The following is a 27,583-nucleotide window of genomic DNA, read 5'->3' as shown; positions in this document are numbered from 1 at the left end:
TGGTCACCATCAGCTAAGTCCAGCCCACAGCTATCATTCCAGACCCAGGCAGGTTACTGGCCCTGGGAGGCATTTATCAGATTCAGCAATCCAGTGCTTGCCCAGCAGATAGGAAATAAGGATCCTAGCTTTATGCGGACACTAGCTGGAAGGTAGGAAAATTTCTCAGGAGAACCACGGGGCTCTGGACACCAGGGAAAGCTCCTCCAAGCACAGGGTCTGAGGCTGCCAGGTGTATACTGCAGGCACTCAGCTCAGAGTGTGAGAGGAGGCTCATTTGAATATATTTTCCGACATTCACAAGCAGGCATCTAGAGATCCTCAAGAGAAGCTGACACCTCTCTTCTGCCCCCAGAATTCAAAGCGCCAGCTGGCCCTTGGAACCATAACCACTCCTCCCACCTCCTGGAAGCTAAATTAGGAGGGCCCCCCAGAAAGCGAGGCAGGAGAGGAGATCTGACAGGCTCCTTCTACTCTGGAGGCCTCACCCACACCCAGGCACTTCCCAGCCTAAGTGCCCACTCCCGTGGAAGACTCTGGGCCTCGTGGTGCGCTGCATGACCTGAGTTTCGCTTTGAGGGACCTTGACTCCACAGTGCATGGCTGCCACATAGAAGGTAATTCATCAGGGTCTGTTGTTGAGACAGACAGATGGATGTGGAGGTTGTGTCTCTCCCGCTGGCCCAGAACTGACCCAGGCTTGAGGCGAGGGCTGTGCAGAGAGACACATCTGCTTCAGGAGACAAGCTCCCCATTCTAGCTTTCGGTTTCTGCATGTTTTATCTTCTCTGGTCACCATTCAGGACAGGTTGTTGGGTGAGTCAGAAGATGGTTCCACCAAGCCACTTCCCCTAAGAAGAGTCACAAAGACCTTGTGCCTGTGGGTGGAGACAGGGTGGCACTGTTCTAGCTCAAAAGTCGGCCCCAGGGGCCGGCCCGTGGCCAAGTGGTTAAGTTCACGGGCTCTGCTTTGGTGGCCCAGGGTTCACTGGTTCGGATCGTGGGCATGGACCTAGCACCGCTCATTAAGCCATGCTGTGGTGACATCCCACATAGAAGAACTAGAATGACCTACAACTAGGATATACAACTATGTGCTGGGAGTTTGGGGAGAAAAAAAAGAGAGGAAGATTGGTGACAGATGTTAGCTCAGAGCCAATCTTCCTCACCAAAAAGCATACTTTAAAAAAAAGTCTGCCCCAAAGATAATGTCACTCAGCTAGAGGGTTTCCGAAACCCCCCTTCTCTAACTTTATAGTGATAAAAGGAGTGGTTGCCCAAAACTTTAGGCCACACTCACTTGAGGTACTGCCCTGCTAGGGTGAACTGAGTGGCTCAGAGTCTGCCCCCAAGGTCTGCCCCTGGCCCTGATGTTCCTCCCAGAGCTATCAGACTCAGGCTCAGGATAAGGTCACCAGCCAAGATTGCTATGGCCTATGCCTAAAGGTAGCTGGAGGGGCTCATTCAAGTTCCGGATTTTCCCATAATCTGGTTCTGCCATCATCCCCACCTTGGGGAGCTAGCCTCCATATCTAACGGGCACCAGTGCCCAGGGAGGAGGTGACCAGACCACAGCAGATACCCCTTCTTCTCCCAGGTTGGTCTGTGATGTCCATGGAGGAGAAGCCTCTGGGCCTGGCCCCAATAATCAGGAATTAATTTTTGAGGGAATTGACAGGGATCTGGTTGAGTGGCATGACCCCTTCAATGCCCGTCTCTGTGGTGGCCAGGGGGCATTTCCGGCTGCTGCGCAAGCTATACAATTTCTGGGTGAGGTGCTTGCGGAAACTCTTGGTGAGGAAACAGTAGATGATGGGGTCTAAGACACAGTTGGTGCTAAGGAGGCAGAGGGTGACCTGATGTGCATCGTTAATAGCCTGGTGGAATTTGTTGTTCTGGAAGCCCAGCTCAGCCAGGGTCCAGGGCAGCTGCACCATGTGGTGGGGCACAAAGCAGATGATGAACACAGCCAAGACCGTGCAGACCATCCACAGTGCCCGGCGCTTGACTTCTGCATTGCGCTGCAGATGCTCTGGCTGCATGAGTAGCTTGCGGATGATGACCAAGTTGCAGACGAGGATGATAAGGAAGACAAGGAAGAAGCTGAACACCAGGAAGATGTGGATGATGAGGACTGGCACACTGCCTTTCTCATAATGCTCAAAGCAGCGAGTGATGTTGCCTGAGCCAGCCTTGTTGGGCACTATGTTGGTGGAATCCATGAATAAGAAGTATGATGCAGCAGCCACAATGGCCAGCCAGATGACCAGGGACAAAGAGATGCCACGCTTGCGGGTGGAGGCCTGAGCGGTCTTGATGGGCTTTGCCACTGCCTGGAAGCGGTTGTAAGTGATGACGCCCAGGAAGGCCACAGAGCAGTAGGTGTTGATGAAGAAGCAGCAGCCAGTCAGGTTGCACAGGAACTTGGGGAAAATCCAGTTGCCCTGGTTGTAGTAGTAGACGACCCACAGTGGCAGGGTGAGCAAGAAGAGCAGGTCGGCCACGGTGAGGTTCACCATGAAGATCTTTATCTCATTGAGTTTCTTGGAAGAGTACAAGTGGCCAAAAACCCACAGCACGTAGCTGTTGGCGATAACCCCCAGCACAAAGATGATGCTGTAAACAATCGGGAAGAGAGTGTACCGAAACTCAGAGTCCACACGAGAGCTATTATTTGACTCCATCGCTCTGGGCTGGAATGAGGCAGCTGGTCACAGGGTCCTGCCTGTGCCTGGAAGATCACACAGGAATTCTGGTCAATGAGGGGCCAACAAAGGACTATCTTATTTCATCAATTCCAAGACTACCGCTTTGCACATTTTTAAAACCCTAAAATCAAAGGCGTCTTCCAATTAATTGGCAGCATCTTTTTTCTTTCTAGAGAAAATAATAGTGTGTTTCTACAATGGATGACATCTGAGATTCAATGAAACTAATGGCAGTTCAATATCTTTTCTACAAGAGAAATGTTCCATTTAAAAATACATCTTTATATGCTTCTACATGGCAAAAGAAACCATCAATAAAATGAAAAGACAACCCACCAACTGGGAGAAAATATTTGCAAGTCATATACTGGCAAGTGGTTAATTTTCAAAATATATAAAGAATTCATACAACTCAACAACAACAAAAAGAACAATTTGATCAAAAAATGGGCAGAGGATACAAACAGACATTTTTCCAAAAAAAGAAATAGCGATGGCCAACAGGCACATGAAAAGATGTTCAACATCATTAATTATCAGGGAAATGCAAATCAAAACTACATGAGATATCACCTCACATCTGTCAGAATGACTATAATTAACAAGACAAGAAATAACAAGTGTTGGAGAGGATGTGGAAAAAGGGAACCCTCATACATTGCTGGTGGGAATGCAAACTGGTACAGCCACTAAGGAAAACAATATGGAGATTACTCAAAAAATTAAAAATAGAAATAGCATATGATCCAGCTATTCCATTACTGGGTATTTATCCAAAGAACATGAAATCGCTAATTCAAAAAGATAGATGCACCCCTATGTTCATCACAGCCTTATTCACAATAGCCAAGACTTGGAAGCAACCCAAGTGCCTATCAAGGGATGAATGGTTAAAGAAGATATCTATATCTATATCAATATCGATATCGATATAGATATAGATATAGATATAGATATAGATATAATGGAGTACTACTCAGCCATAAAAAAGACAATATCATGCCATTTGCAACAACATGGATGGACCTTGAGGGTATTATGCTAAGCAAAATAAGTCAGACAAAGACAAATACTGTAAGATTTCACTCATATGTGGAAGATAAACAAACACATAGACAAGGAGAACAGATTGGTGGTTACCAGAGGGGAAGAGAATGGGGTGGGCATAAGGGGTAAAGCAGCACATATTTATGGTGAAGGATAAAAACTGGACTATTGGTGGTGAACACTACGCAGACTATACAGAAGCTGATATAATAATGTACACCTGAAATTTACACAATCTTTTAAGCCAGTATGACCTCAACAAAATAATTTTAAATATATGTATATACCTTTTTATTCTTTGGCTTATTTTGACTTAAAGTTTTAGATAATCTATTTATGGTGATAAAATACATAAAAATTTATACTATGAAATTTTTAATTTTCTGACAAAATTTGTATATTTTTCTATTGATGACATTTGAAATAAAAATTTTGATGGTAAAATGTTCTACATTGAAGTATAATTTATGGGGCCAGCCTGGTGGTGTAGTGGCTAAGTTCACACACTTCACTTCGGTGGCCCAGGGTTGGCAGGTTCGGATCCTGGGCTCATCAAGCCACGCTGTGGAATAGAGGAAGCCTGGCACAGATGTTAGCTCAGCGACAACCTTCCTCAAGCAAAAAGAGGAGGATTGGCAACAGATGTTAGCTCAGGGCCAATCTTCCTCACAAACACACAAAATACTAATAATAGTAATAATGATTTATGTGTTTATAAAAAATCAGGAAAACACAGAGAAGTATAATATTAGTGTCATCCAGGGATTGAAATACTAGCCAGTTGTTCAAAAGAGTGAGTTAGATCTGATTGTACTGACGTGGAAAGTTGTCCCTGGATAATATAGCTAAGTAAAACAAAACGAGTTGGTAGGACCCCAGTATATAGGTGTGTATGAATAGAAAATGATCTAGGGTACACCTCAAACAGTTGACAGTGGTAAGTAACCACTGGGAAGGTCAAGTGGGCTTGGTAGGAAGTCTATTTACTTTGTAGATTTGTTTGTTTGAACTTTTTATTTTTTATTTATTTTTTTTAAAGGTTGGCACCTGAGCTAACAACTGTTGCTAATCTTCTTTTTTTTTTCTGCTTTTTTCTCCCCAAATCCCCCCACTGAATAGTTGTATGTTTTAGTTGTGGGTCCTTCTAGTTGTGGTGTGTGGGATGCCGCCTCAAGATGGCCTAACAAGCAGTGCCATGTCCGCGCCCAGGATCCAAACCATCGAAACCCTGGGCCGCCAAAGCAGACCACGCAAACTTAACCACTGGGCCACGGGGCCGCCCCTGTTTGAACTTTTTAGGAGCATTTATTACTCTAGCAGTTAAAAATTTTTGAAGATAATTTTAAAAGAAAAGTATACAGTGAAGAAGCCCTTTAGACAATACTTTAACCAAGTGATGGAGATTAACATCATCATTAGCAAGACTTATCAACATCATGTCCCCCGGAATTGATGGACTGGAAAGGACATAACATCACTTCTCTGGTATTCTTCCCCAAAATGCATAATCTCAGTTTAGTCATGAGAAAACACCAGACAAACCCAAACTGTGAGACATTTTACAAAATGACTGATCAGTACTAACCAAAAGCGTCCCACAACTAGAAGGACCGATAACTAAAAATATGCAACATTTGGCTTTGGGGAGAAAAAGGGAAAAAAAATTTTAAGAAAAACAAGTGTCAAGGTCATGAAAGATAAGGAAAGACTAAGGAACTGTCATAGATGACAGAATATTAAGGAGACATGTGACAACTAAGTGCACTGTGGGATCCTGGGTTGCATCCTGGAACAGAAAAGGTCATTAAGAGAAAAACTGGTGAAGTTCAAATAAGGTCTATAATTTAGTTAATATTCTATCAACGTTCATTTCCTGGTTTTGGTCATCGTATTATGGTATTATAAGCTGTGAACTCTAGGGAATGTTGGGTGAAGGGCATACTTGAACTCTTTGTACTGTTTTACAACTTTTTTGAAGGCCTAAAATTATTTCAAAATAAACAAGTTTTTAAAAGTATATTAAGGAAGATTAAAACCAGCCACAACCCCATCACCCAAAGTGCAGTCCATTTTCAACAGTGCCTCGCTGTCATCTGCTCTCCATCAGAACCCGTGGCTCCCTCCCCACCTCTTGTTCCTCCCACTTTGTCGCTATCACATGAGCCTGGAAGGCCCTCTGATGTTTTGTTGCAGCTGATGGGGAAGGGATGGCAAGAGACTTAGATTGGAATTAAGCAAGGCCTGAGGCTCGTCATATATCATAATGCAGTGAAAAGAGCCCAGAATTGAGAGTGAGAAGCAAGGAAGACAGTTAACACTTCAGAGCACTCCTTTTAGAACCAGGCACCCTTCTAGATGCTTCCACATGCACTACTCATTTGAGTTTCACAAAAGCCCTTTGAGATAGGAAGTAAAACCCCCCTTTTATGTAACAGGAAACTGATCGTAGGGTGGTTATGTGACTTGTCCAAGGTCACACAGCCGTTAAGGGATGGAGCCAGGATCTCAAGTCCAGCTCTGTGTTCATTTGTTCATTCACATATTCATCCAACAAATATTTCTGAGCATCAACTGCCTGTCAGGCTCTCTGCTAGGCACAGGAGATACAGGGTGAACACAGCCAATGGGGCCCTGCACTCAGGAAACTTACAGTGTCATGGGGGAGGCAGACAAAAGCAATGTAAACAAACATAGCTGCTATACAAAGAAAATGGGGCACTGATATGGAGAATCAAAAAAGGGATTTGCTTAGAAAAGAGGTGACCTTTCCGTTGCGGCCTGAAGGAGGAGCAGAGGAAGAATTTCCCAGGCAGAGGGATCTGCACGGGTCCAGGACTGAGGCAAGAAAGAGCTTCGTAGGTTCCAGGAACTGAAAAAAGGGCCACCTGACAGCCCTTTGTCCTAACCTCCAGCTGCCACTCCACCCTCACTTCGTGCTACCTTCCCCCGAGGCTGCAGCCAAAATGGACTTCCCACATGGGTCTTCAAACCCACCCAAACCTTTCCTGCCTCAGCCTCCACACGTCCCCACGCCGATGCCTTGAACATTCCTCCCCACCCACACCCCGCTTCCACCTGGCCATGTGAGCTAATGCTTCAGACCTTAGCCGAATTTCACTTCTTCAGAGAGGACTTCACTGACTCCAGGGCCAGTTCAGTTCCGTTCCTGTCTCAGAACTCACTGTACTTCTTCGTAAATCTGAGCACGCTTGTAATCATATTTGCATTTGACTGCACTTGACTACGAGCACGAGGAGGAGAAGGGCCTTATCTGTCTATTCAACACTATTTCCGGCATCATGAACCAATAACCGAAGGAATGAGTGAGAAGCCTTTTAATTATGCCCATTCCTTAGGGGGCCCCGGAGTAGCGGAGACACTTGAAGAAACCTATAGATACTTACAGGTGAGTTTGAAGAAACGACTGGCTCTAATCGGAATTTTGTTGATTGAGAACTTTCTTTTTTTGAGGAAGATTAGCCCTGAGCTAACTGCTGCCAATTCTCCTCTTTTTGCTGAGGAAGACTAGCCCTGAGGTGACATCCGTGCCCATCTTCCTCTACTTTATATGTGGAACGCCTACCACAGCATGGCTTGACAAGCAGTGCCATGTCTGCACCCGGGATCCAAACCTGTGAACCCCGGGCTGCGGAGAAGTGGAACACGTGGACTTAACCGCTGTGCCACTGGGCAGCCTGATTGAGAACACTTTTGTGCTTTGCCGCATTCCTGTAGTCGTAGTTTGTCTATGTTAAATTAAATAAATGTAGGTTCCATTATTCCAATAAATCGTGATTCCTTTAAAAACAAAAAACCCACCAAGTCATGTTGTAAATTACATAGTTGATTTGAATTACACAGTTGTTTTGTTTTTTTTTTTTTTGAGGAAGATCAGCCCTGACTTAACTGCTGCCAATCCTCCTCTTTTTGCTGAGGAAGAGTGGCCCTGAGCTAACATCCATGTCCATCTTCCTCTTCTTTATACATGGGACGCCTATCACAGCATGGCTTTTGCCAAGCGGTGCCATGTCCTTACCTGGGACCCGAGGCCAGGGAAACCTCAGGCCGCTGAGAAGTGGAATGTACGCGCTTAACCGCTGCGCCACTGGGCCAGCCCCTGAATTACATAGTTTTATGCTGCTTCCCCAGCAGCAAAATTGCTAGCTTCTACTCGGCTGGGACCTTTTCCACTCCTAAGGTGGAACCCACCTGATGCCGCCACTCTAGGATAATAGATCTCAAGGGTGGTCCATGGAAACGAGGGAGGAGAGAGGAATCTCTCTGAAACCGTTTAGGGGATCCCTGAGGTCAAAACCATTGTCATAATAATACCAAGAGATTATTTGTCTTTTTCACTGTGTTGACATTTGTGCTGATGGTACAAAATGATGAGCAAAACTGTTGCCTCTTTAGCACAAATCAAGGCAGTGGCACCAAAATGTAGCAGGAGTTACGGTCTTCACAGCCATGCACGCAGTGTACCAAAATTTAATTAAATTTTTTAAAAAGCCAATTTCACTTTAAAGTGTCCTTAATAAAGCAAGGAAATTATTAACTTTATTAAATTTTGAGTATACATCTTTTTAATTGTCTGTGTGTCGAAACGGGAAACACCCATGAGACACTTCCCCCGCACACTGAAGTTGTCTTCAGGAAAAGCGCTTATGCCATTGTTGGGGTTGAGAGCTGAATTTTGCTTAGTCACCATTATCTCTCAAAAAAATGACTGACAAACTATGGCTTTCAGACTTGGGTATTTGGCAGACATTTTTTCAAATATGAACGAAGTGAACCTGTCACTTCAAGGAAAACAAACGATGGTATCTGTTGCCGGTGATAAAATTTGAACTTTCAAGAGAAGATGACAATTTTTGGAGAACTTGTATTTGCCAGCATGAGCTTGACAACTTTCCCATACTTAAAGAATTTTCCGATGAGATAGGTGGTGATATTAATGAATGCAATTTCTTTTTTTTTTTTTTGAGGAAGATTAGCTCTGAGCTAACTACTGCCAATCCTCCGCTTTTTGCTGAGGAAGACTGGCCCTGAGCTAACATCCATGCTCATCTTCCTCTACTTTATACGTGGGACGCCTACCACAGCATGGCTTTTTGCCAAGTGGTGCCACGTCTGCCCCCGGCATCTAAACCAGGGAACCCCAGGCCGCAGAGAAGCAGAACGTGCGCACTTAACCGCTGCACCACCAGGCCGGCCCCTGAATGCATTTTCTTGATATCTTATCATGAAAGGTCGAGATGTAGAAGACCTGCCTAACTCAGTGAACCCGAATTTTCCGAAGGAAGAAGGCGTGATATTTCAACATTCTGTCTAGGTAAAAGATTCAAAGGGCAAGCTGGATCGACACATTGCTGTGTAACAGATCCCAAAAAGTTCATGGGTATGGTTCAGGTTCCACATGGCAACTAACCTGTAAGAAACAGACTACCATTTGTGAAGCCTTGATGCAATGTCAAAGAGCATCAACTATCATCCGAAAAAGACGTTAAAATATCCTTCCGTTTACAAACACACAACCGCGTTAGGGCGGATCTGCTTTGTGGACGTCAACCAATCAACATCTCTCAACAGACTTGAGTGCAGACGGAGGTACGAGAATCCAGCTGTCTTCTATTAAATCCAACATTAAAGGAATTTGCAAAAGAAATAAACCAATGCCACTCTTCTCTCTAAATTGTTTATGTTTTGAAAATTTTTATTATTTTTTGCTAAAAATATTATTTATGTTACCATGGAATGAATGTATTGCTTGTTTTCATGTTTAAAAACCAAAAAGATTTTTAGACTGTCCTCGTTTTAACTTCAAATATGGTAAAACTTGAGAGATATGACCCGCATACACACAAACTCTCTGGGGCCCTCAACAAATGTCAAGGATATGAAGAGATCTTGAGACCAGAAGATCTGAAAATCACGGCTCTACAATTTCAGCCCTGCCCGCCTTTCCTCTGAGCCCAAGATGCCCATTCATCTGGGCTGACTTTGTTTCTTTCTCGTGCTGGACCCTTGGGACTTGGGGGACGCTGTTCTTGGGGGCTGAGAGAGGCAGGGAGGCAACCACTGCTGGGCAGTGCGTGGTGCTCACTCTGGGTCTGTGAGGAAGTCACATCTCTAGCCACCCCACTCCCCACCCCTATCGCTCAGTCAGTCCCTTCCTCTTCTTGGGTTCAGGCTCCAGCTCAGTGGGGTGGGGGCATCTCTCCCCTGAAAACTGTCTTTCTCCAGCCAAAGGACTTAACCCAGGACACCTTAAGCCAGGGCCCCCTGTCCCCGTGCCATGCCTACCCAGGCCTGTGGACAAAGTCTTCCCACCAGGAAGCAGCAGGACTAGGGTAACTCTTGTGAGGCCCTCACCTGGGTACAAAATTTAAGGGGGTGCCCAAAACCTCAGGAATCAAAATAAATTCTATTTTAATGCAACATTTTAAAAAATCAAAATCAGTGTAACTACTGATTCTTCCCTGTGCCTCATGTTCTAATATGGCTCTGCCTGGTGCTATTAGGATCCTGTCTCCATTTAAAATTTTGGTATTTTGTTCATCATGAATTTTTTTTTTTTTTTTTGCATTAATTGGTTCTTTAAAAAGCCTTTTCACCATGTGAATGGGGCACACATGCAAGCTGACCCAATTCGCCCATTCGGTCACTCATTCATGCATTCACTGGCCGAGCGCCCACTGCTCCAGGCCCTGGGCAGAGCACCGAGGCCTCAGAGAACAGACCTTCAGCGGCTCACAGACCATTCTGTAAGAGAGAGATTCAGAAACAGACAAGTGATAAGTGTTATGATGGTGGAGGTCCCAGATGTCAGGGTAATTCAGAGAGGGTGCTGTTAGCACAGACTTGAGGGTCAGGAATGACCTCCTGCTCATGCTGAAGGGAGAGAAGGAGTGGGCCTGAGGAGGAATGCCAGGCAGAAGGGACGGCACCGCGGAGCCCTGGAAGAATAGGAGAGGGTGTACCTTGTTCTTAGGGAACTTGAGACATTCGGTTTGGCTAAAACATAAAGTGAGAGCAGGGATGAGGAGAGACAGGGCCTACAAAGTGAGCAGCAGTCAACTTAAGGGTCTTGAATATTAGTCTAAGGAGTTCGTACTTGATTCTGCAGAAAATGGGGAGTCCTTGAAGGATACGGAGTGTGGAAGGGACAAGGCTGGATCCGGGTTTAAGGAAGATGGCTCTGGCTGCTGTGCACAGAATGGACTGGCGGGGCTTCAGACCGGAGGCGGAGAGACAGCCCAGAGACAACTGCAACTGTCGCAGGGCTGGAAGAGGCTGGGACCATGGCAGAAAGGATGGAGGGAAATGGATGACCGTGAGAGTTATTTGAGAGATGAAATGGACAGAACTTGGTGATGGGCGGGATGTTGGTTGATAGAAAGGGAGCAGTCAAGGACTGCCAGGTTTCTGGCCCAGACGGCTGGGGCTGAGGTGGTGTCTATCCTCATGGAGACGACACTGAGGAAGAACAGAGTGCGGTGGGGAGGATGAATTCAGCTGAGGACATATCACATTAGGAATGTCTGTGAAACATCCAGGAGGATCCAGGATTAAACCCTGAAGAGCCCAGCACTGAAACAGAGGGCAGAGGAGGAGAGAAACCTATGGAGGAGGCAGGCCCAGGCCGGTCCGAGTGGTCGGAGGAGAGCCAGGCAAGTGCCATGCAGGAGACCTAGCGGAAGAAAGTTTCAAAAGTGGGGAGTAAGTGGCCAACAGTGTGAAAAGCCACAGGGAGATGTAGACAGAAAAATAAACATCGCATGTGGCAACACAGAACTCTATCTTCCTTCATCAGAGGGATAGTGGTTTCTGAAGCATGAGTTGGGGAGTAAGTGAGATGAGGAAGTGGAATGTCAAGTTCTCATTCAAGAAGCTTAGTTCAGCAACTAAATTCTGTGTGTGGACCTTGTTTGCATCCTGATCAAACAAACAAACTAACTTAAAAATTATTTGTTAGGGGCTGGCCCCGTGGCCAAGTGGTTAAGTTCTCTCACTCTGCTTCGGTGGCCCAGGGTTTCGTGGGTTCGGATCCTGGGCACAGACATGGCACCGCTCATCAAGCCATGCTGAGGTGGCATCCCACATGCCACAACTAGAAGGACCCACAACTAAAAGTATGCAACTATGTACTGGGGGGCTTTGGGAAGAAGAAGGAAAAATTTTTAAAAATCTAAAAAAAAAAATTGTTAGACAATTGGGAAAACTTGAACATAAACTAAGAATTAGATGCAATTATGAAATTAATGTTAATTTTGTTAAGTATAATAATATTATGATTATACATTTTTTAATTTTTTAATTCCTTATCAATGAGATATCCATACTGAGGTATTTATAGGTAGAATTATACACTATCTGGGTTTTGCTTTAAAATATTCCAGGAAAAATGTGCCTACATGCTAATCTCCATCTCAGCGTCAGCTTCCCAGAGTCAGCTGTGACAATGTATACTCCGATCTGTCTGAGCCCAGAGCCTCCCCAGTCCACAGAGCCTCCCCAGTAGGCCCAGCAGTGGTAGGCCACTTCTTTCCAGATAAAGAATGAGAATCAGTGTGGGCAGTCTTGGGTGGAACCCCTGCCTTTGCCCGAAGCCTTGCCCGTGGCGGTTCCAGTACCCATCACCCTGGCTCTTCCTACTTCTGCTGCCTGCTATCCAGTCCCAGGTCCTGATTCCCAGGTGACTCCCATTCGCTTGGTCCTCTTCCCAAACTTAATACCTAGCTGTCCTTTTCATCAACAGAACCCTTAAAATCCTCCAAAATGTAACCAGTCAAGTCTCCTGTAGGTCTGGGGGCTCATATTCCATGCCTTTGTTCATGCTTCCCTCCCTCTCTCTGCCTGGCCGACTACGGATCATCCTTTAAGACTGCTCAGGCCTTCGTTCCTCCAGGTAGTTCTTCCTAGGCCTCCTTGCCTTCCGCACCCTCCCCTCTGCCCCCAGGCCTGGTTAAGTGTCCATCCTCTGGGCTCCCAGAGCTCACGGCTTCTTATCCCACTGAAATTGCCTGTGTATGTCCGCCTGCCACACCAGACTGAAGCACCGAGACTGTGTGCGTTCATTCAACAACAGTAATTGACATCCTGCTGAGTGCTGGGCACCGAGCTGGGGATACTGCAGGAATAAGACAGGCAAGATTCCTGCTCTTGAGGAGCTTACACTAGTCAGGGAAATCAGACAAAAATAGTTAGAGAGATAAACGAACAAGGGAATTTCAAATTGTGATGAATTCAATAAAAGAAATAAAAATAGCGACGTGACAAAGATTGAGGGAGGGGCTGCTTTAAATAGAGTGATCAGGGAAGGCTCCTCAGAGGAGGTGACATATAAACGAAAGCAGAGGCAGATTTATCACAAAACCAATGAAGCTTAAGCTTCTAGGCCCCCTCCTAGGCCTTGTAGCTAATTGTGTATTTATAATTTGGTATCTTTTCTTCAAAGATGGCCCCAAAATTGTATAAGCTTTAGGATCCTGCAAAACCTGTATCTTCCCCTGGCTAAAAATCTAAAAAATGAGAAGAAACAAGTCAAGAGAAAATCCAGAAGAAGAGTATTCGAGGCAAAGGGTATGATGTATGATGTGCAAAGAGTCTGTGGTGGAAGTTAGTTCATCATCTTTTGAAGTGGGAATACATTTGTCATATTCAAGAGACTAAAAGGTCAATGTCGCCGTAGGGGCGTGAGAAATGGGAAGATTGGGAGGAGATCAAAGGGTAACAGGCTCCCAATAGCTCCCAGGCCACAGTAAGGATTTTGGATTTTACTCCGCCAGCGTCGGAGAGCTGTTGGGGTATGTCAAGTGCATGAATAACCTAATCTAACTTGCTCTGGCTGCTGGGCAGAGACTAGATGGTAGGGGACAAGAGTGGAAGCAGAGAGACCATTCTGGAGGCAAGAGATGGTGATGACATGGACCAGAAAGTGGCATTTCCAATTCCTCTCTCCATCCCCAGCACTCAGCACAAGCTTGGCCAGAGCGGGAGCTGGGTAAATGTTTGTTGAGTGAACAAATATCTGGTAACCAACAACACTGATCCCTTTGTGACAGCTGCAAGAGGGCTGAGCCAAGAAGATGGCGGAGGCCTGATCTGTCCAGTGACGTGAGAGCAGCCTCCACACAAGGCAGACTGAGTCCTCACAACTTCACAACTCAAATTGTGGTCCTTGGGCCAGCGGCATCAGCACCGCCTGTGAGCTTGCTAGAAACGCAGAATCTCAGACACCCCCGCCCAGACCTGCTATATCAGAATCTGTATTTTAACAAGATTCCCAAGTGATTCATGTGCACACTGAAGTTTGGGAAGTGTTGTGCCTCAACACACTGGCAGCCACATAATTGCCTGATCTAACACCTTCCATGGCTCCCCATGGCCCAGGGTCAAATCTAAGTTCCTTACCCACCAGCCTCTATTTACCCTCTATTTACCCTCAACTCCAGCCACACTGAATTTCTTGCTGGGTCTCTAAAAACTCCATTTCTCCTCAAACCTCTGTGCCTTTGCACACACTGAGGTCCTTTTCAAGGGTGCCCTTTGACTATTACTTTACCTAGCAAAATCTTACTCATCCTTTCAAACCTAATGTAAAGAGTGCTTTCTCTGGGCCACCTTCCCTGATCACCCCAGCAGAATGAGCTGCTTCTTACCTGGGTCCCCATGGTCCCGGGCACACTCCTCAGTGTAGCACCTGACACAATATTTTGTTGAGTATTGATTTCTCCGGTGGTTTCCTCACCAGGCAGGGAGCTTCTTGAGGACAAGGACTAGGTCTTTTTCATGTCTTTATCTCCAGTGTCAGACACTGGGGACTAGATGGATGAGTGAATGGCCAAGCCCTTGATGACTGTTCAGAGGAAACTGGCAGGAAGGAAAGGTGTCTAGCCTCTCTTGGGGAGGCATAGTGAGTTGGGGAGAACAAGGCTTCCAGAGTCAGAAAGATCTACGTTTATACCTGGCTCTGCCATTTACTTGCTGTGTGACATTGGGCAAGTGACTTTACCTCTCTGAGCCTCAGTTTCTACATCTGCAAAATCTTATGATCCTAACAGTGGTTCCAAAGATAAGCATGCAAAGTGGCCGCAAAAAGCCAAGCCTCCCTCTTCCTATTGGCCCAGCTATGTGGAGCGAGGGGAGGGGACGATGGATTACCACTGACCCCATGGGCTCTAACCCACATGATGGCTTCCCTGTCAGCTCCAGACAGGCCCTCAGGCTAACGCCAACAAAGCTTTCAACAGCTTAGAAGGGGAATGAGCACTTGGAAGGAGAAGGAGAAGATGGCTCAGACCATTCACCTTAACATAAGGGCATGGTTTCCTGATGGATCAAGGCTGGGCAGAAGGCCCAGTCCCAGTACTCAGCCGGGGGTGGGCTAGGGGGCCATAAATATTCATGGAGACAAGAAGAATTCTGCCATCTGGATTTCCCATCCTCCGCCCTGCAGAATGCTCAGCCCCAACTCCCACTCTGCCTGCCATTTCCATCCTGTCTGGAAACATTCGCAGCCCCTAGGGAACCCAGAGAAAGAGCTCCCATCCTCAGCTGGACAGTCAGAGGGGACGGACCACGAGGATCTGGGAAGAAGGAAATATTGCTGGTTACCTCCCCAGTGCGGACGGTGGGTTGGGAAGTTGGGTTTACCAGTCAGACTGGCCCCTAACATTTGGGGGGCCATTTGATGTCAAGAGTACAAATTTCTAAATATTTATAAAATCAGTCACGTCCAACTTCATATATATCCCATGCACCAGCAGCTCCTCACAGCCCCATAAGCCTGGGGGTTCACTCACCAACAGAGCGTGGGCTAGAAGTGGGGTGTGGGAGAGACACAGGCTCCAGGTGGGCCCTCTCACATGGATCTAAGGACTCCCTGCTGTGCGGGGAGGGCAGGCCTGGAGGTGAGCCAGAGCCAGAGACATTCTCACCAATGATCACGTTTCTTCCTCAAATCAGCACTGTGAGAAGAATTTTATGAAATGTCCATTTTTCCTGGGAAGAAAGTGAGATCAGAGAGGGAAACAGACTTGTCCACAGTCACACTGGGACAAGTGGGATTTTAAACTCCAGGGCCCATCCTAACTCTCCTAGGCCAAGCTGTGACCTCTGCTGTAAGCAAACCATTCCTTGGCCAAGGGGTCCACTCACAGATCCGACCCACAGCCTGAGAAGGAGCTTCAGGTGCTGCAGGGCCCCAGGACAAGACGCCTTTGCCCTGGGAATCCTGCTTGTACCTTTGCTCCCCAAAGTCGAGTATTGAAAGTGGTAAAGGGAGGGGAGGGTCTGCTCTGCACCCATCTCGCTCTTGCCAGGCAGCGCTGGAGATGGAATCGGACTCTCGTTCAAACACTAAACTCACCCATGACTCTGGGTCTCTGTTTCCTCATTGGTAAAACGAAGACCTAAAAATGGGCCTCAGAGAAAAGGAAATTAAGAAAACAATCCCATTGACAAGAGCATCAAAGAGAATAAAATACTTAGGAATAAGCTTAATCAAGGAAGCAAAAAACTCGTACACTGAAAACTACAAAACACGGCTGAAAGGAATTAAAGAAGACACAAATAAATGGGCAGACAGGCCGTGTTCATGGATTGGAAGCCTTAATATTGTTAAAATGTGCATGCTATCCAAAGCAATCTACAGATTCAACGCCCTATCAAAATCCCAATGGCAGTTTTTGAGAAAATAGAAAAAAATCCTCAAATTTATATGGACTCTCATCTCAAAAGACCCCGAACAGCCAAAAGAATCTTGAGAAAGAAGAACAAATCTGGAGTCCTCAAACTTCTTAATTTCAAAACACATTACAAAGTATAATAATCAAAATAGTATGGTGTTGGCATGAAGACAGACACACAGACCAATGGAACAGAATAGAGAGCCCAGAAATAAACCCACACATATATAGTCAATGATCTTTGACAAGGGTGCCAAGAATACACTATAGGGAAAGGAGAGTCTCTTCAACAAATGGTGATAGGAAAACTGGACATCCATACGCAAAAGAATGAAGATGGACTCTTATCTTACACCATATAGTGTAGTCCCCCCACTTATCCGTGGCTTAGCTTTCCGCAGTTTCAGTTACCCACAGTCTGAACTCAGTCTGAAAATATTAAATGGAAAATTCCAGAAATAAACAATTCATAAGTTTCCAATTGCACGTGCTTCTGAGCAGCATGATAAAATTTCACATCGCCCCCCTCTGTCCTGCTTGAGATGTGAATCATCCCTTCGTTGCATCTCCAACCATCCCCATGGTCTGCTCCTGACATCCGGCCATTGACAGCGTCATGGTTCAATGATCCTCCTTCTGACGTAGCATTAGGCTATGTCACAATACCTATGTCCTTCACCTCACTTCATCTCATCAGTAGGCATTGCATTATCTCATATCATCAGTAGAAGAAGGGTGAGTACAGTACAACATGATATTTTGAGAGAGAGGGAGACCACATTCACATAACCTTTATTGCAATATATCATTATAATTGTTCTATTTTATTATTAGTTCTTGTTAATCTCTTCCTGCACCTACTTTACAAATTAAACTTTATGATTGGTACGTATGTATAGGAAAAAACATAGTATATATAGAGAGAGTTCAGTACTGTCCATGGTTTCAGGCATCCACTGGGAGTCTTGGAACATATGCCTCACAGATAAGAGGGGCTTACTATACAAAAATTAATTCAGAATGGATTAAAGACCCAAACATAAGACCCAACACTGTAAAACCCCTAGAAGAAAACATAGGGGGAAATCTTCATGATATTGGAATGGGCAATGACATCAAAAGCACGAGTAACAAAAGCAAAAATAGACATAGGGGACTACATCAAACTTGAAAACGTCTGTGTAGTCGCAAAGGAAACAATCAACAGAGTAAAAAGGCAACCTACAGAATGGGAGAATATATTTGCAAACCTATATTAGGTAACGGGTCAATATCCAGAATATATAAAGAACTCTTACAGCTTCATAACAAAATAAATGAATAAGTAAATAAATAAATAACTCATTAAAAAATGAGCAAAGGCCTTGAATAGACATTTCTTCAAAGAATATATACAAATAGCCCAACGAGCATATGAAAAGATGTTCAACATCGCTAATCATCAGGGAAATGAAAATTAAAACCACGATGACACATCTCCTCACACCAGTTAGGAAGGCTACTATCAAAAGAGCAGAAAATAACCAGTGTTGGTGAGGATGTGAAGAAATTAGAACACTTGTGCATCATTGGTGGAACCAGAAAATGGTGCAGCCACTCTGGAAAACATGCAGCTTCCTCAAAAGATTAAAAATAGAACTACCAGGTGACCCAGTAATCTCACTTCTGGGTATATTTTCAAAAGAATTAAAAATAAGATCTTGAAGGGATCTTTGTACACCTGTGTTCATAGTATCACTATTCACAATAGCCAAGAGGTGGAAGCAACCCAAAGGTCAATCAACAGAGGAATAGGTCAATGAATGTGGTATGTGTGTATAATGGAGTACTATGCAGCCTTTAAAAGGAAAGAAATCCTGTCATATGGTACAACATGGATGAAACGTGAAGATATTATTAAGTGAAATAAGCCAATTACAAAGAGACAAATATTGCATGATTCCATCTACATGAGGTGTCTACAGTAATCAGACTCATAGAAACAGAAAGTAGAATGGTGGTTGCCAGGGGCTTGGGGGGAAGGGAAATAGAGAGTTGTTGTTCAATGGGTACAGAGTTTCAGTCATGCAAGATAAAAAGTCCTAGAGACCTATTCTACAACAATCTGCATATAGTTAATAATGCTGTAACGGACACTTAAAAATTAAGAGGGTAAATTCATCTTATGTGTTTTTTACCACAATAAAAAAATAAATTTTAAAAACGGGCCTGAGAGATGGCAGATTTGAAAGTACATTGTCTATTTCTTTTTTTTTCTTTTTTCTTTTTTTTCTTTTGAGGAAGACTAGCCCTGAGCTAACTGCTGCCAATCCTCCTCATTTTGCTGAGGAAGACCAGCCCTAAGCTAACATCCGTGCCCATCTTCCTCTATTTTATACGTGGAATGCCTGCCACAGCATGGCTTTTGCCAAGCGGTACCATGTCCTCACCCAGATCCGAACACGGCGAAACCTGGGCTGCAGAGATGCAGAACGTGCGAACTTAACTGCTGTGCCACCGGGCTGGCCCTACATTGTCTATTTCTAACTTGGAATCATAGGGCTCAGTTTTATGACTAAATAGCTGTGCAACCTTTGGTAAGACTGTTTCCCCTCCCTGGGCCTCATCTATAAAGTGGGGACAATAACACATTTACCTTACAGAGCTTTTGTGAGCACCCAGTGAGATAAAAGATATAAAGCATTTGGAAAGGACAGTGGTTAACACACAGACTCTGGAGTCAGACAAACCCGAGTTCAAATCCTGCCTCTGTCACGTCCAACTTCATGACCATGGCCACCACGTCACCCTCCGGGCCTCAGGTCCTTCCCTTATAAATGGAGCTGGTCATATTCCAAGTGCATATCTCCCTAGAGTGGTGTGAAGATTCAACGAATAACGCGTATAAAGTGTTTAGCACAATTCAAGGTATTCACACTCCACAGCTCTAAAAAGCTGTATCTACAAGCAACCCAGACAATCTGCTGATTAAATCAGATCAAATGTTTTTCAAAATAGCACCGCTGTCACTGTGATCACTCAATCAAGCTCACCCCAGCCTGACGCCGCCTACATAAGGCTTCTGGATATATCATCAACCCTGAAAGCTTCTGGGAACAAGTCACATCTTTTTATAGCAGTTGGGGACAGCTGGCAAAATGCTATCAGCCAATTCTTGCCCAGGGTGATTAATTTAACTTCCATGAGCCCCTGTTTATTCATCTGTAAAACAAAATAATAATAATGTTACCTACCTCATAGGAGAGTTGTAAGGATTAAATGGAAAATGCCTGATCCATCACAGGAGCTCAATGAGTGTTGGCTACTGTTAGTCTTACTTCTCTACCCCTGACAGGGTTAGAGGTGCCACCTCTGATTCCTACAACACAGCGCATCACGTTGCATTACAATGGCTGTAGGCTTCTCTTTCCTTCTGGGTTAGGAATTCCCTGGGTGAAGGCTTCTGGCATTTCACCAATACGCATCAGAGGCCCTCCTGCGCAGCAAACGCTCAAGGAATATTTACCAAATAGATACTCACACACAAACACAGAGTGTCTAACTGATCCCCCCCTTCACTTACAAACCCGCACGTACCAGCCTCAACGACTCCCAGCCCTGGGATTCCCTGGGGCCACTCAAACACCACAGTTTAGTCATTTCCCTTCCGTGAGTACTAGTTTACTCATCTATCAAAGGGAAATAGTATCATCACTGACCTCATAGGACAGCCCTGACGTTGAAGGTAGATAAACCTCTAAGATGTTTGGCATACAGTAGGTGCATAATAAAGCAGTTACGTCCTATTCTGACCTCCCCTGTTGCTGACATTTGTGCCCTGGCCTGGCCATGCTGGCCACACCCTCTAAAGATCCCCTTGTGGAGTGGTTTCATGACCATTTCTCCAAGAAGCAGAGGGATTTGAGGGGCAAATTAAGGAAGCAAGTATGCTGAGCTCCGGAGAATTCTGTGCTGGGCTCCCCACGGGTTCTGGTACAAGGAGTCTAGTGCCGTGCCAGGTACACTTTTTGGTGGATGAATGGAGCTCCTTGTCTGGGGAGAGGTCAGGGACAGGGTCTAGGGTCCTGGAGATGGGGGTGGCCTGGGTACCAGAGTTGCTCAATTTTCCTTGTCACTGGGGCCCCACCCTGACCCCAGGTATGTATGTTACACTGATGAGACTCAGTCTCTGCTCAGCTGGCCTAGGGCATCCCTGTGGAGTGGGGGGACCCTGAGCCTGGCCTGGGTCTCTCCTGGCTCCCAGATACCCAGATGGTTTCTGTCTGAGTCATGCTCCCTGCTCCTTGTTCCCTGAAAGTCAGCCAGGGCAGGGAGGAGGGAGAGGAGAGGAGCTTCCTATTCTGGGCTTTTCCAGAACTGGCCACACCCCTCTGTTACGTCAGGAACCATGCTGACCACATCTTCCCAGCCTGCGAGCTCCTGAGTCCTGTGGACACTCTCATGGGAACCCAGGGCCTGGCCCAAGGGAAAACAGAGAGTACAGGGCGCAGTCCCTGGGGTCACAGGGACCTTGATCTGTACCTGGCTCTGCTCTTTCCTAGCTGATCGTTGGCTCTCATAGCCGCCCTTTCTTCATTTGTAAAATGGTGATAATAAAACTTGCCTCACAGGGTAGTTGTAAGAGCAGAATGAAGCAACTTAGGCGCTTGGTTACCGGTCAATAACTGTGAGCTCCTCCCTCACCCCGAAAATATTTGTTGAATGAACCAATGAATGAATAAGCAAACAAACCAGCCATGCACCCACGAGCCACATCTCCTTCTTTGGAAGCAGCAACAAGGGGTGGTTGAAGAGAAATCACAGGAATTGGGATCAGAAAATGTGAGTTCTGGCCTCGGCTGTGCCACCCACAGTCTTGAGTGAGTCTCCTCCCGGCTCTGAGCCTTGGGATCTTTATCTGTAAAACGGGCCCCCCCACTTCAAGCATTGCTGTGAAAAGGAACTAAGATTGTTGGAATAAAGGGTTTGGTACACAGTAAAGTACTTGGTAAACTGAAATGGATTTTATAAACTATAAACAGATCTGCACAAATTTTTGACATGCTTCGCCCATCAGCCATCTAAGCTCAACTCCAAACCCAGGCCCCAAGGGTCCCCCTCCTGCAGAACAAAGGGGATGGGGAAGGGGGGTTGCTGAGTGGTGGTCCTCCCCCCACATATTCTCTCTCGCCTTTTTCTCTTTCACACACACACACACAGAGAGCCTGGCTCTGATTTCCTTTGGCTGAAGACACAAGGAAAGAAAGATGTACCCACCTCTCAGCTGCTTTTGTCAATGATCCCGCCTCTGGGAACCGCTCGGCTGTACCAGCCTCACCTGCAGGTTGGACATGCTCCCGGCACATGTGGATATAGCCAGAGCCAACTCCCCAGCTCACCCCACATAACCACAGACACACACGCACGCACAAACATACACCAGAGGGTTCTCTACCCTCCCACTGATGAGGATCAAGGCTACACCAGGGAGAGAAGCCTAAGGCGTCCTGTCCTACATGCCAATCTATATCGTCCTCCAGGAAGTATAGGACTTCCTGACCTGATTCGACCTGATTCATAGACAAAGTTATAGGACCACCCAATAACTGGACCCCACCTGCACTGATACCTTTTTAACGACTTTTTTACACGATCTCTTCTTTGTCTAATAAAGAAATAACTCATATACCTATGCCTTATAAATTTAGCCCTGCCCTCAACCCATCACAGCTCTTCACTGCCCATGGGTCCTGTCCCCATGCCTGCAGCTTTTTACTGTCCATGGGTCCTGTCCTCATGCTATTCTTTGGATAAAGGAGCACTACTACCAGACCTTGAAAGTTCAAGAAATCTTTCTTTTGACTCCTCTGCTCGCAGAGCCCACATCACCACCATGCAGCCTAGGAACCCAATAGTGCTGGTCAGAGAAGTGGCCACGCTGGGGACCCATCATTTGTCCTTGTGGGAACAGGCTCCACTCCTAACCCAGACATACCCCCCAGGACCACTCGGGGCATGCTCCCAGGCTACAGCTCAGCTGTTGCCCCCTCCTTGCCCACCCATGGGGGAAGGGGATGGGACCAGTGTGGGAAAGGAGGGGCTGCCCCTAAAAAGAGGAGCATTCGCTTCTCCTCAACAAGGCCTTGTTCACAGGCCCAGAATGGGGAGGAGGAGGTCTCCCCATAAAGGTCTCCTTAGAAAAGGACACGCAGGACCCCAGCCTTTCATCACACCCCCTGCCACCCCAATACCAATCGGGAGTAGAAACTCGGTCCTGGAGGCACATTGTATTAATGTCATAGACTGTGAATCCCTTACCAAACCTTCATTGCACAGATGGGGAAACTGAGGCCCAGAAAGGATTTGCCCAATGCGACAACAGTATCAGGGGCAGAGCTGGAACTAGATGCTGGGTCTCTGGCTCACTGTCCATTCTCTTCCAAGTACAAAATACTACTTTATCATTCATTTATTCAATTCATATTCTAAGATTATATATAAGCCAAATTCTGTGCTAAGGGTAAGGATAAAGCCATGAACAAAACAAATTCCTCATTCTTAAGGCATTTTCAGTAAGAATTACAGTGTTGGCAGTGGCAGTAACACATTGCCTCACGTTTGTGTAGCATCTTACGATTGATGAGGCATTTTCCCACCCAGCTTCTTACTTCATCCTGCCCACAAACCCACAAGGTCAGTCCTTTTAACTGCAATCTGCAAATGAGGAAAGCGAGGCTCCTAAAGTGCCCAAGGTCCCAGCTTGTGAGCCAGAGCCGAAATCAAAACCCTGTTGCCGGCCTCAGGCCCAGGGCCATTTCTTCACCTCCAGAGCGGGCGTCTTTCCTTGGCTGGGTTGTCGGTAACTAAAGGTAGGGATGTCTCTTTCTTTTGCTTTCCCAGCACCTCCCGACACACACACACACACACATACACTCTCTCCCTCTCTCTTTCTCTCTCTCTCCCTCTCCAAGCACCAGAACACAGCTGTGGAGTCAGTCAGCGCTAAATTAAAGCTGCCTGAATGCTCAGGGAGAGAGTGTGCTGGCTCCTCATTTCTCCCAGCCGAGGGAGTGCCTGGAGCATCTCTGGGTCACCAGGTCTACATCTGGACCTCCTGCCAGCAAAGGACAGGAGGGCACAAGCCTGTGCTCTGTCCCTACCCCCTGGAACCTGGTGAAAGAACCTGGTTGTAGGCCAGGCCCTTTGTACCAACAACCTCTGTCTTCATCTTCCCCCGGGAAAGCCTAGCATCTAGTGAGTTCCTAAGCACCCGTGCCTGTACCAGACCCTTTACTTGTCCTGACAACTCTGCTGGGGAGATGGCATTATCCTCATGTGACAATTTAAGAGACTGGGGTGCAGAGAGGGAGTGCCACTTGGCCAAGGTCACACAGCTAGTAAAGTAGGCGGCATTCAGCTCCCCGAGATCTAGGTAGCCCCTCTCTCATCACCATCACCACCTCCCAGTGAGGTCTCTGAGGTCACTTCAGCACTGCGTTGGCCTCAGAGAACCGAAGAGGGGAGCTGATTTCGTGGGAAGTTTGGTCACGAGAAATTCTTTCTAAATATGATACTCTGGGCCCAAGGAAGATGTGAAAACAGTTTCTTAAAAGCAGAACCCCCCATTTGCTTAGGCACAGTCCAGAAGCACGCCCTTGGTCTCCTGAGGACGCTCTCATATGCCTCCCCCTTGCCCAGCCAGGGCTGGGACCCCCTTACCTGCACCAGGGGCAGCAGCTGCAGCGGCAGGATCCTGGTGTCTCTGTCTGCAGACCCAGCTTCTGTGCCGTCTGGAAATTGCAGAAGTGAGGAAACAGAGCACGCCACTGCCAAGTCACCCCCGGGAGGAAATGCCGTGACCTTAGGGCCTCTCCAACGGATGCCACGGGAACCTCCAAGTTGGGTCACCCAGGCCCTGGGCACTGCTTGGAGATTTCTCACCGAGCAAGGGGCACGGTAGGGTGTGGGCAGTGGCCACTGTGCCAGAGAATTAGAGTGAGAGAGAGAAAAAGCAAAGAGAGGGAAAGCAAGAAGTGAGAGAGCATGCACTTGAGAGAGAGAAACTGAGCATGAGCGCAAGGAAGAGGAGAGAGGAGAAATGAGTGATGGAGAAAACAGAATAAGAGCGGGAGAGAGGGAGTCAGGAAAAAAAATGAGAAATGGAGAGAGAAAGGCATACGCAGAAAGACAGACAGATGTAAACAGAGAGAGCGCATGAGAGGAAGCAGGAGATATAAGGACAAAAAGCAGGGGAGTTAAAAGAGAAAGAGGACAAGGACAGCGAGCGTGTGCCTGCGTGTGCCTATGTAGGTGTGTGTCTGTGCATCTGTACAGGCGGCAGAGAAAAGAACGAAAGAGAGAGACAGAGAGGAGGAAAGAGAGTGACAACTAGAATTTAAAAAAAGATGAGAAGGGAGGAGCTCAGAAGAGCTACTGTGGTCAGCGGCGTGACTGGGCTGGGCATCCTTGGTGACCAAGAAGCACTGAACCCAAGGAACCCATGGGGACGGAGTGCCATGGGCCTGGGGGAGGGAGGGAGCGTCATAAGACCCTGAGCGGGAGTTTTGCAGTGTGGGAGTGAGTGGGAAAAAGTGAGGGTGAATAGGTGTGGGCAACTGAAGGGGTGAACACAGGTGAGTTTGAGAGTGTGTGTGCATGTGTGTCTGTGTGTGTCCGTGTGTGTGAAAGTCAGTTGAGTGGAGGCTTTGTGTGTTCATAAATGAGGGATGGGCCAGAGCTTCCTGCCTCAGTTTCCAATCCACTTACCCACACATTCAACCAATAAACATTTATTGAACATCGCCAGGTACCGGGCACTGTAGTGCACACTGTCTAAGAAAGCAAGTTGGATATTAGCCAATCCCACCCCCCGCTACACAGAGAGGGGAACAACTGTAGACAGGACCAGGGTCCCAGAGTGAGGCAGGTGCAAAGCAGAGCCAGGAGTATAGGCTCCTGACTCCCCATGCAGGGTCCAGCCTCAGCTCTGCCCTGCGTGTCTGGGCCAGCCTCCTTACGCTGACTGGGACCCACTGCCGTCCTTTGTCAAAGCCAAAAACAGATCTCAAAGGACAAACCAGCTTTAACCTGTGCCTCGGCCCTGGAGACTAGAGCCCCAAATCTGCCCCTCTACCCCACCCTCGCCACACACAGGGAGAAGCACTCAAACCACTTAGGCATACAACCCTCACATGTTCATGTACGCTCAATACATTCTATCATGCAAAGACACCACGCACAGCCACATCCCTCCACTCACATGCACACTCACCTACTCAGGTGCCCAAATCTGTCACCCCCTTCCTCACATCTGCCCAGAGTCACCTCCTCCCTCATGGTCATTCACACACACTTCCCCACGTTCACCCACCACAGACACTGTCCTCGAATCCCAAGATGCGGCCCAGGCCTGTTCAGGACTTTGCAAAGGCACAGTTTGGTCATCCCTCCTCGTCTCCCTTCGAGGCATTTTGAGCCTTGAGTGCCCTGAGACACAAGCGAACACAATCTGTTCATTGCGTTTAACCTTCTTGCAAACTGTCCGCTGGAGAGCCCAGGCCTCCACTCTGCTCCCCAGCCCAGACCCGCTTGCCCCAAATTGGCTTCACCTTCTCAGCCATCCTCCAGCCGCCACACTCCAGCAGGGACGTCAAGCCTGGAGGGACCTCCAGGATCAACCAGGCCCTGTTTGACCACAGATTCCAGGACACCTGGCTCAAACCCAGGGCTGTTCGGCTCAGCCTGTCTTTCAGTAGTCCCTGTTCCCGTTCCGGGGTTTCTGGAGCAGTTGCCTTTCAGTACCTCTTTTGCGATTACCAATAAGCGGGGTAGGTAGGCAGAGATCGTATCAACCTTCTACAAATGAGGACACTGAGGTCGACTCCTCCTTCCTCTCACATCCACATTCATTCCGTTAGCAAACACTGTGAGTTCTACTTTAAAATATATCCAAATCTGAATCTAATCAAGCCTTTGGATCTAACCAGTTTGTAGGAAATACAGGAGACAGAGGAACAAATGAGAAGACCTGGCAAGGAGGCAATCAGCCAAATCCGGAATGTGGGACGAGGACATTCTACAGGACAACTGATCCAATTCCTTCAAGAGACCAACCACCTGGGGGAAAAAAATGGAGAGGGGACTATTCTAGATTAAAAGAAACTTAAGAGACATAAAAATCAAATGCAACTTGTGGATCTTGTTTGGAACCTGGAGCAATTAAATCAACTGTAAAAAGACATACGTGTCAGTTACGGTCCTGGAAAGAGATGGCACACTCAAAATGGGCAGTCCAAGGATGAAGGGAGCACTTAAAGAGATGCGGGCCGGGCTGGAGATCCAAAAGGAATAGAGTAGTCCTCCAGGGCTGCAAAGAGTGGGGCACCCTTATCATACGACGGGCTGAGGAGAGAGAGCAGTTACTGGAACCCAAAGAGGGTGGCTATTTGGGGAGGGCTGAGGGACAGGAGCTGTGACCTTGGGTAGGAAGCTGCAGCTGATCCTCAATGACCCGGCAGAGAATGAACCAGGAAATAAATACCCAAATCTCTTTCTTCTTCCACCCTCTGATGTCTTACCAGTGCCTCCCATTGGCTGACCCCAACCAGAAGCAAGGGAGATGGTTAACGTAGCCCATACAGACCAGCCTCCAGGGGCACAGAGTCGGGTGGAGAAGGGCGAAGAATGGAGCTGGAGGGGAAAATAGAAGATATCTAGGACAGACGTATTTGAGAAAATCAGGGAGAATTTAATATGGACATGATTTTAGATGATTCTAAGGAATTATTGTTAATTTTATTAAGTGATAATGGTGGAGTGGTTATATAAGAAATATTTAGAGATGAAATTACAGGGAATTGCTTTAAAATATTACATTATCCAAGTGAGCCTTAATGCCATCACAGGAATCTATATAAGAGAGAAGCCAACGGAAATTTGATCATAGACAGAAGAGGAGAAAGCAATGTGGCCACAGAGGCAGAGTAACACGGCCACAAGCCAGGAATGCCAGCAGCCACCAGAAGCTGGAAGAGGCAAGGAACGAATTGTGCCCTGGAGCCTCTGGAGGGAGCACAGCCCTGCTGTCTCCGTCCGTTGATACTGATTTTGGACATCTGGCCTTCAGAACTGTAACGGAATCAATGTGTGTTTGTTTTAAGA

At 46.7% G+C, this 27,583-nt stretch overlaps 1 protein-coding gene across 1 annotated transcript; it reads right to left on the bottom strand.

Annotated features, from left to right (window-relative positions):
• Nucleotides 1-1,088: 1,088 nt before the first annotated feature.
• Nucleotides 1,089-24,282, bottom strand: PTAFR (platelet activating factor receptor). Its single transcript, XM_046660249.1, has 2 exons — nucleotides 24,143-24,282; nucleotides 1,089-2,731 (listed from the first exon to the last, which is right to left on the bottom strand). The coding sequence occupies exon 2, from the start codon at nucleotides 2,682-2,684 to the stop codon at nucleotides 1,656-1,658; it is 1,029 nt and encodes a 342-aa protein (XP_046516205.1). The 5' UTR covers nucleotides 2,685-2,731; nucleotides 24,143-24,282; the 3' UTR covers nucleotides 1,089-1,655.
• Between the last annotated feature and the right edge of the window lie 3,301 nt (nucleotides 24,283-27,583).

This window comes from Equus quagga, chromosome 5, assembly GCF_021613505.1.
Source record: "Equus quagga isolate Etosha38 chromosome 5, UCLA_HA_Equagga_1.0, whole genome shotgun sequence".
In the NCBI taxonomy this organism is placed as follows: Eukaryota; Metazoa; Chordata; class Mammalia; order Perissodactyla; family Equidae; genus Equus; species Equus quagga.
This window is presented reverse-complemented; position numbering and strand designations above follow the sequence as displayed.

Bases quoted from the DNA above. Each gene is read 5' to 3' on its own strand.
- PTAFR (XM_046660249.1), bottom strand. From the start codon at position 2,684: ATGGAGTCAAATAATAGCTCTCGTGTGGACTCTGAGTTTCGGTACACT.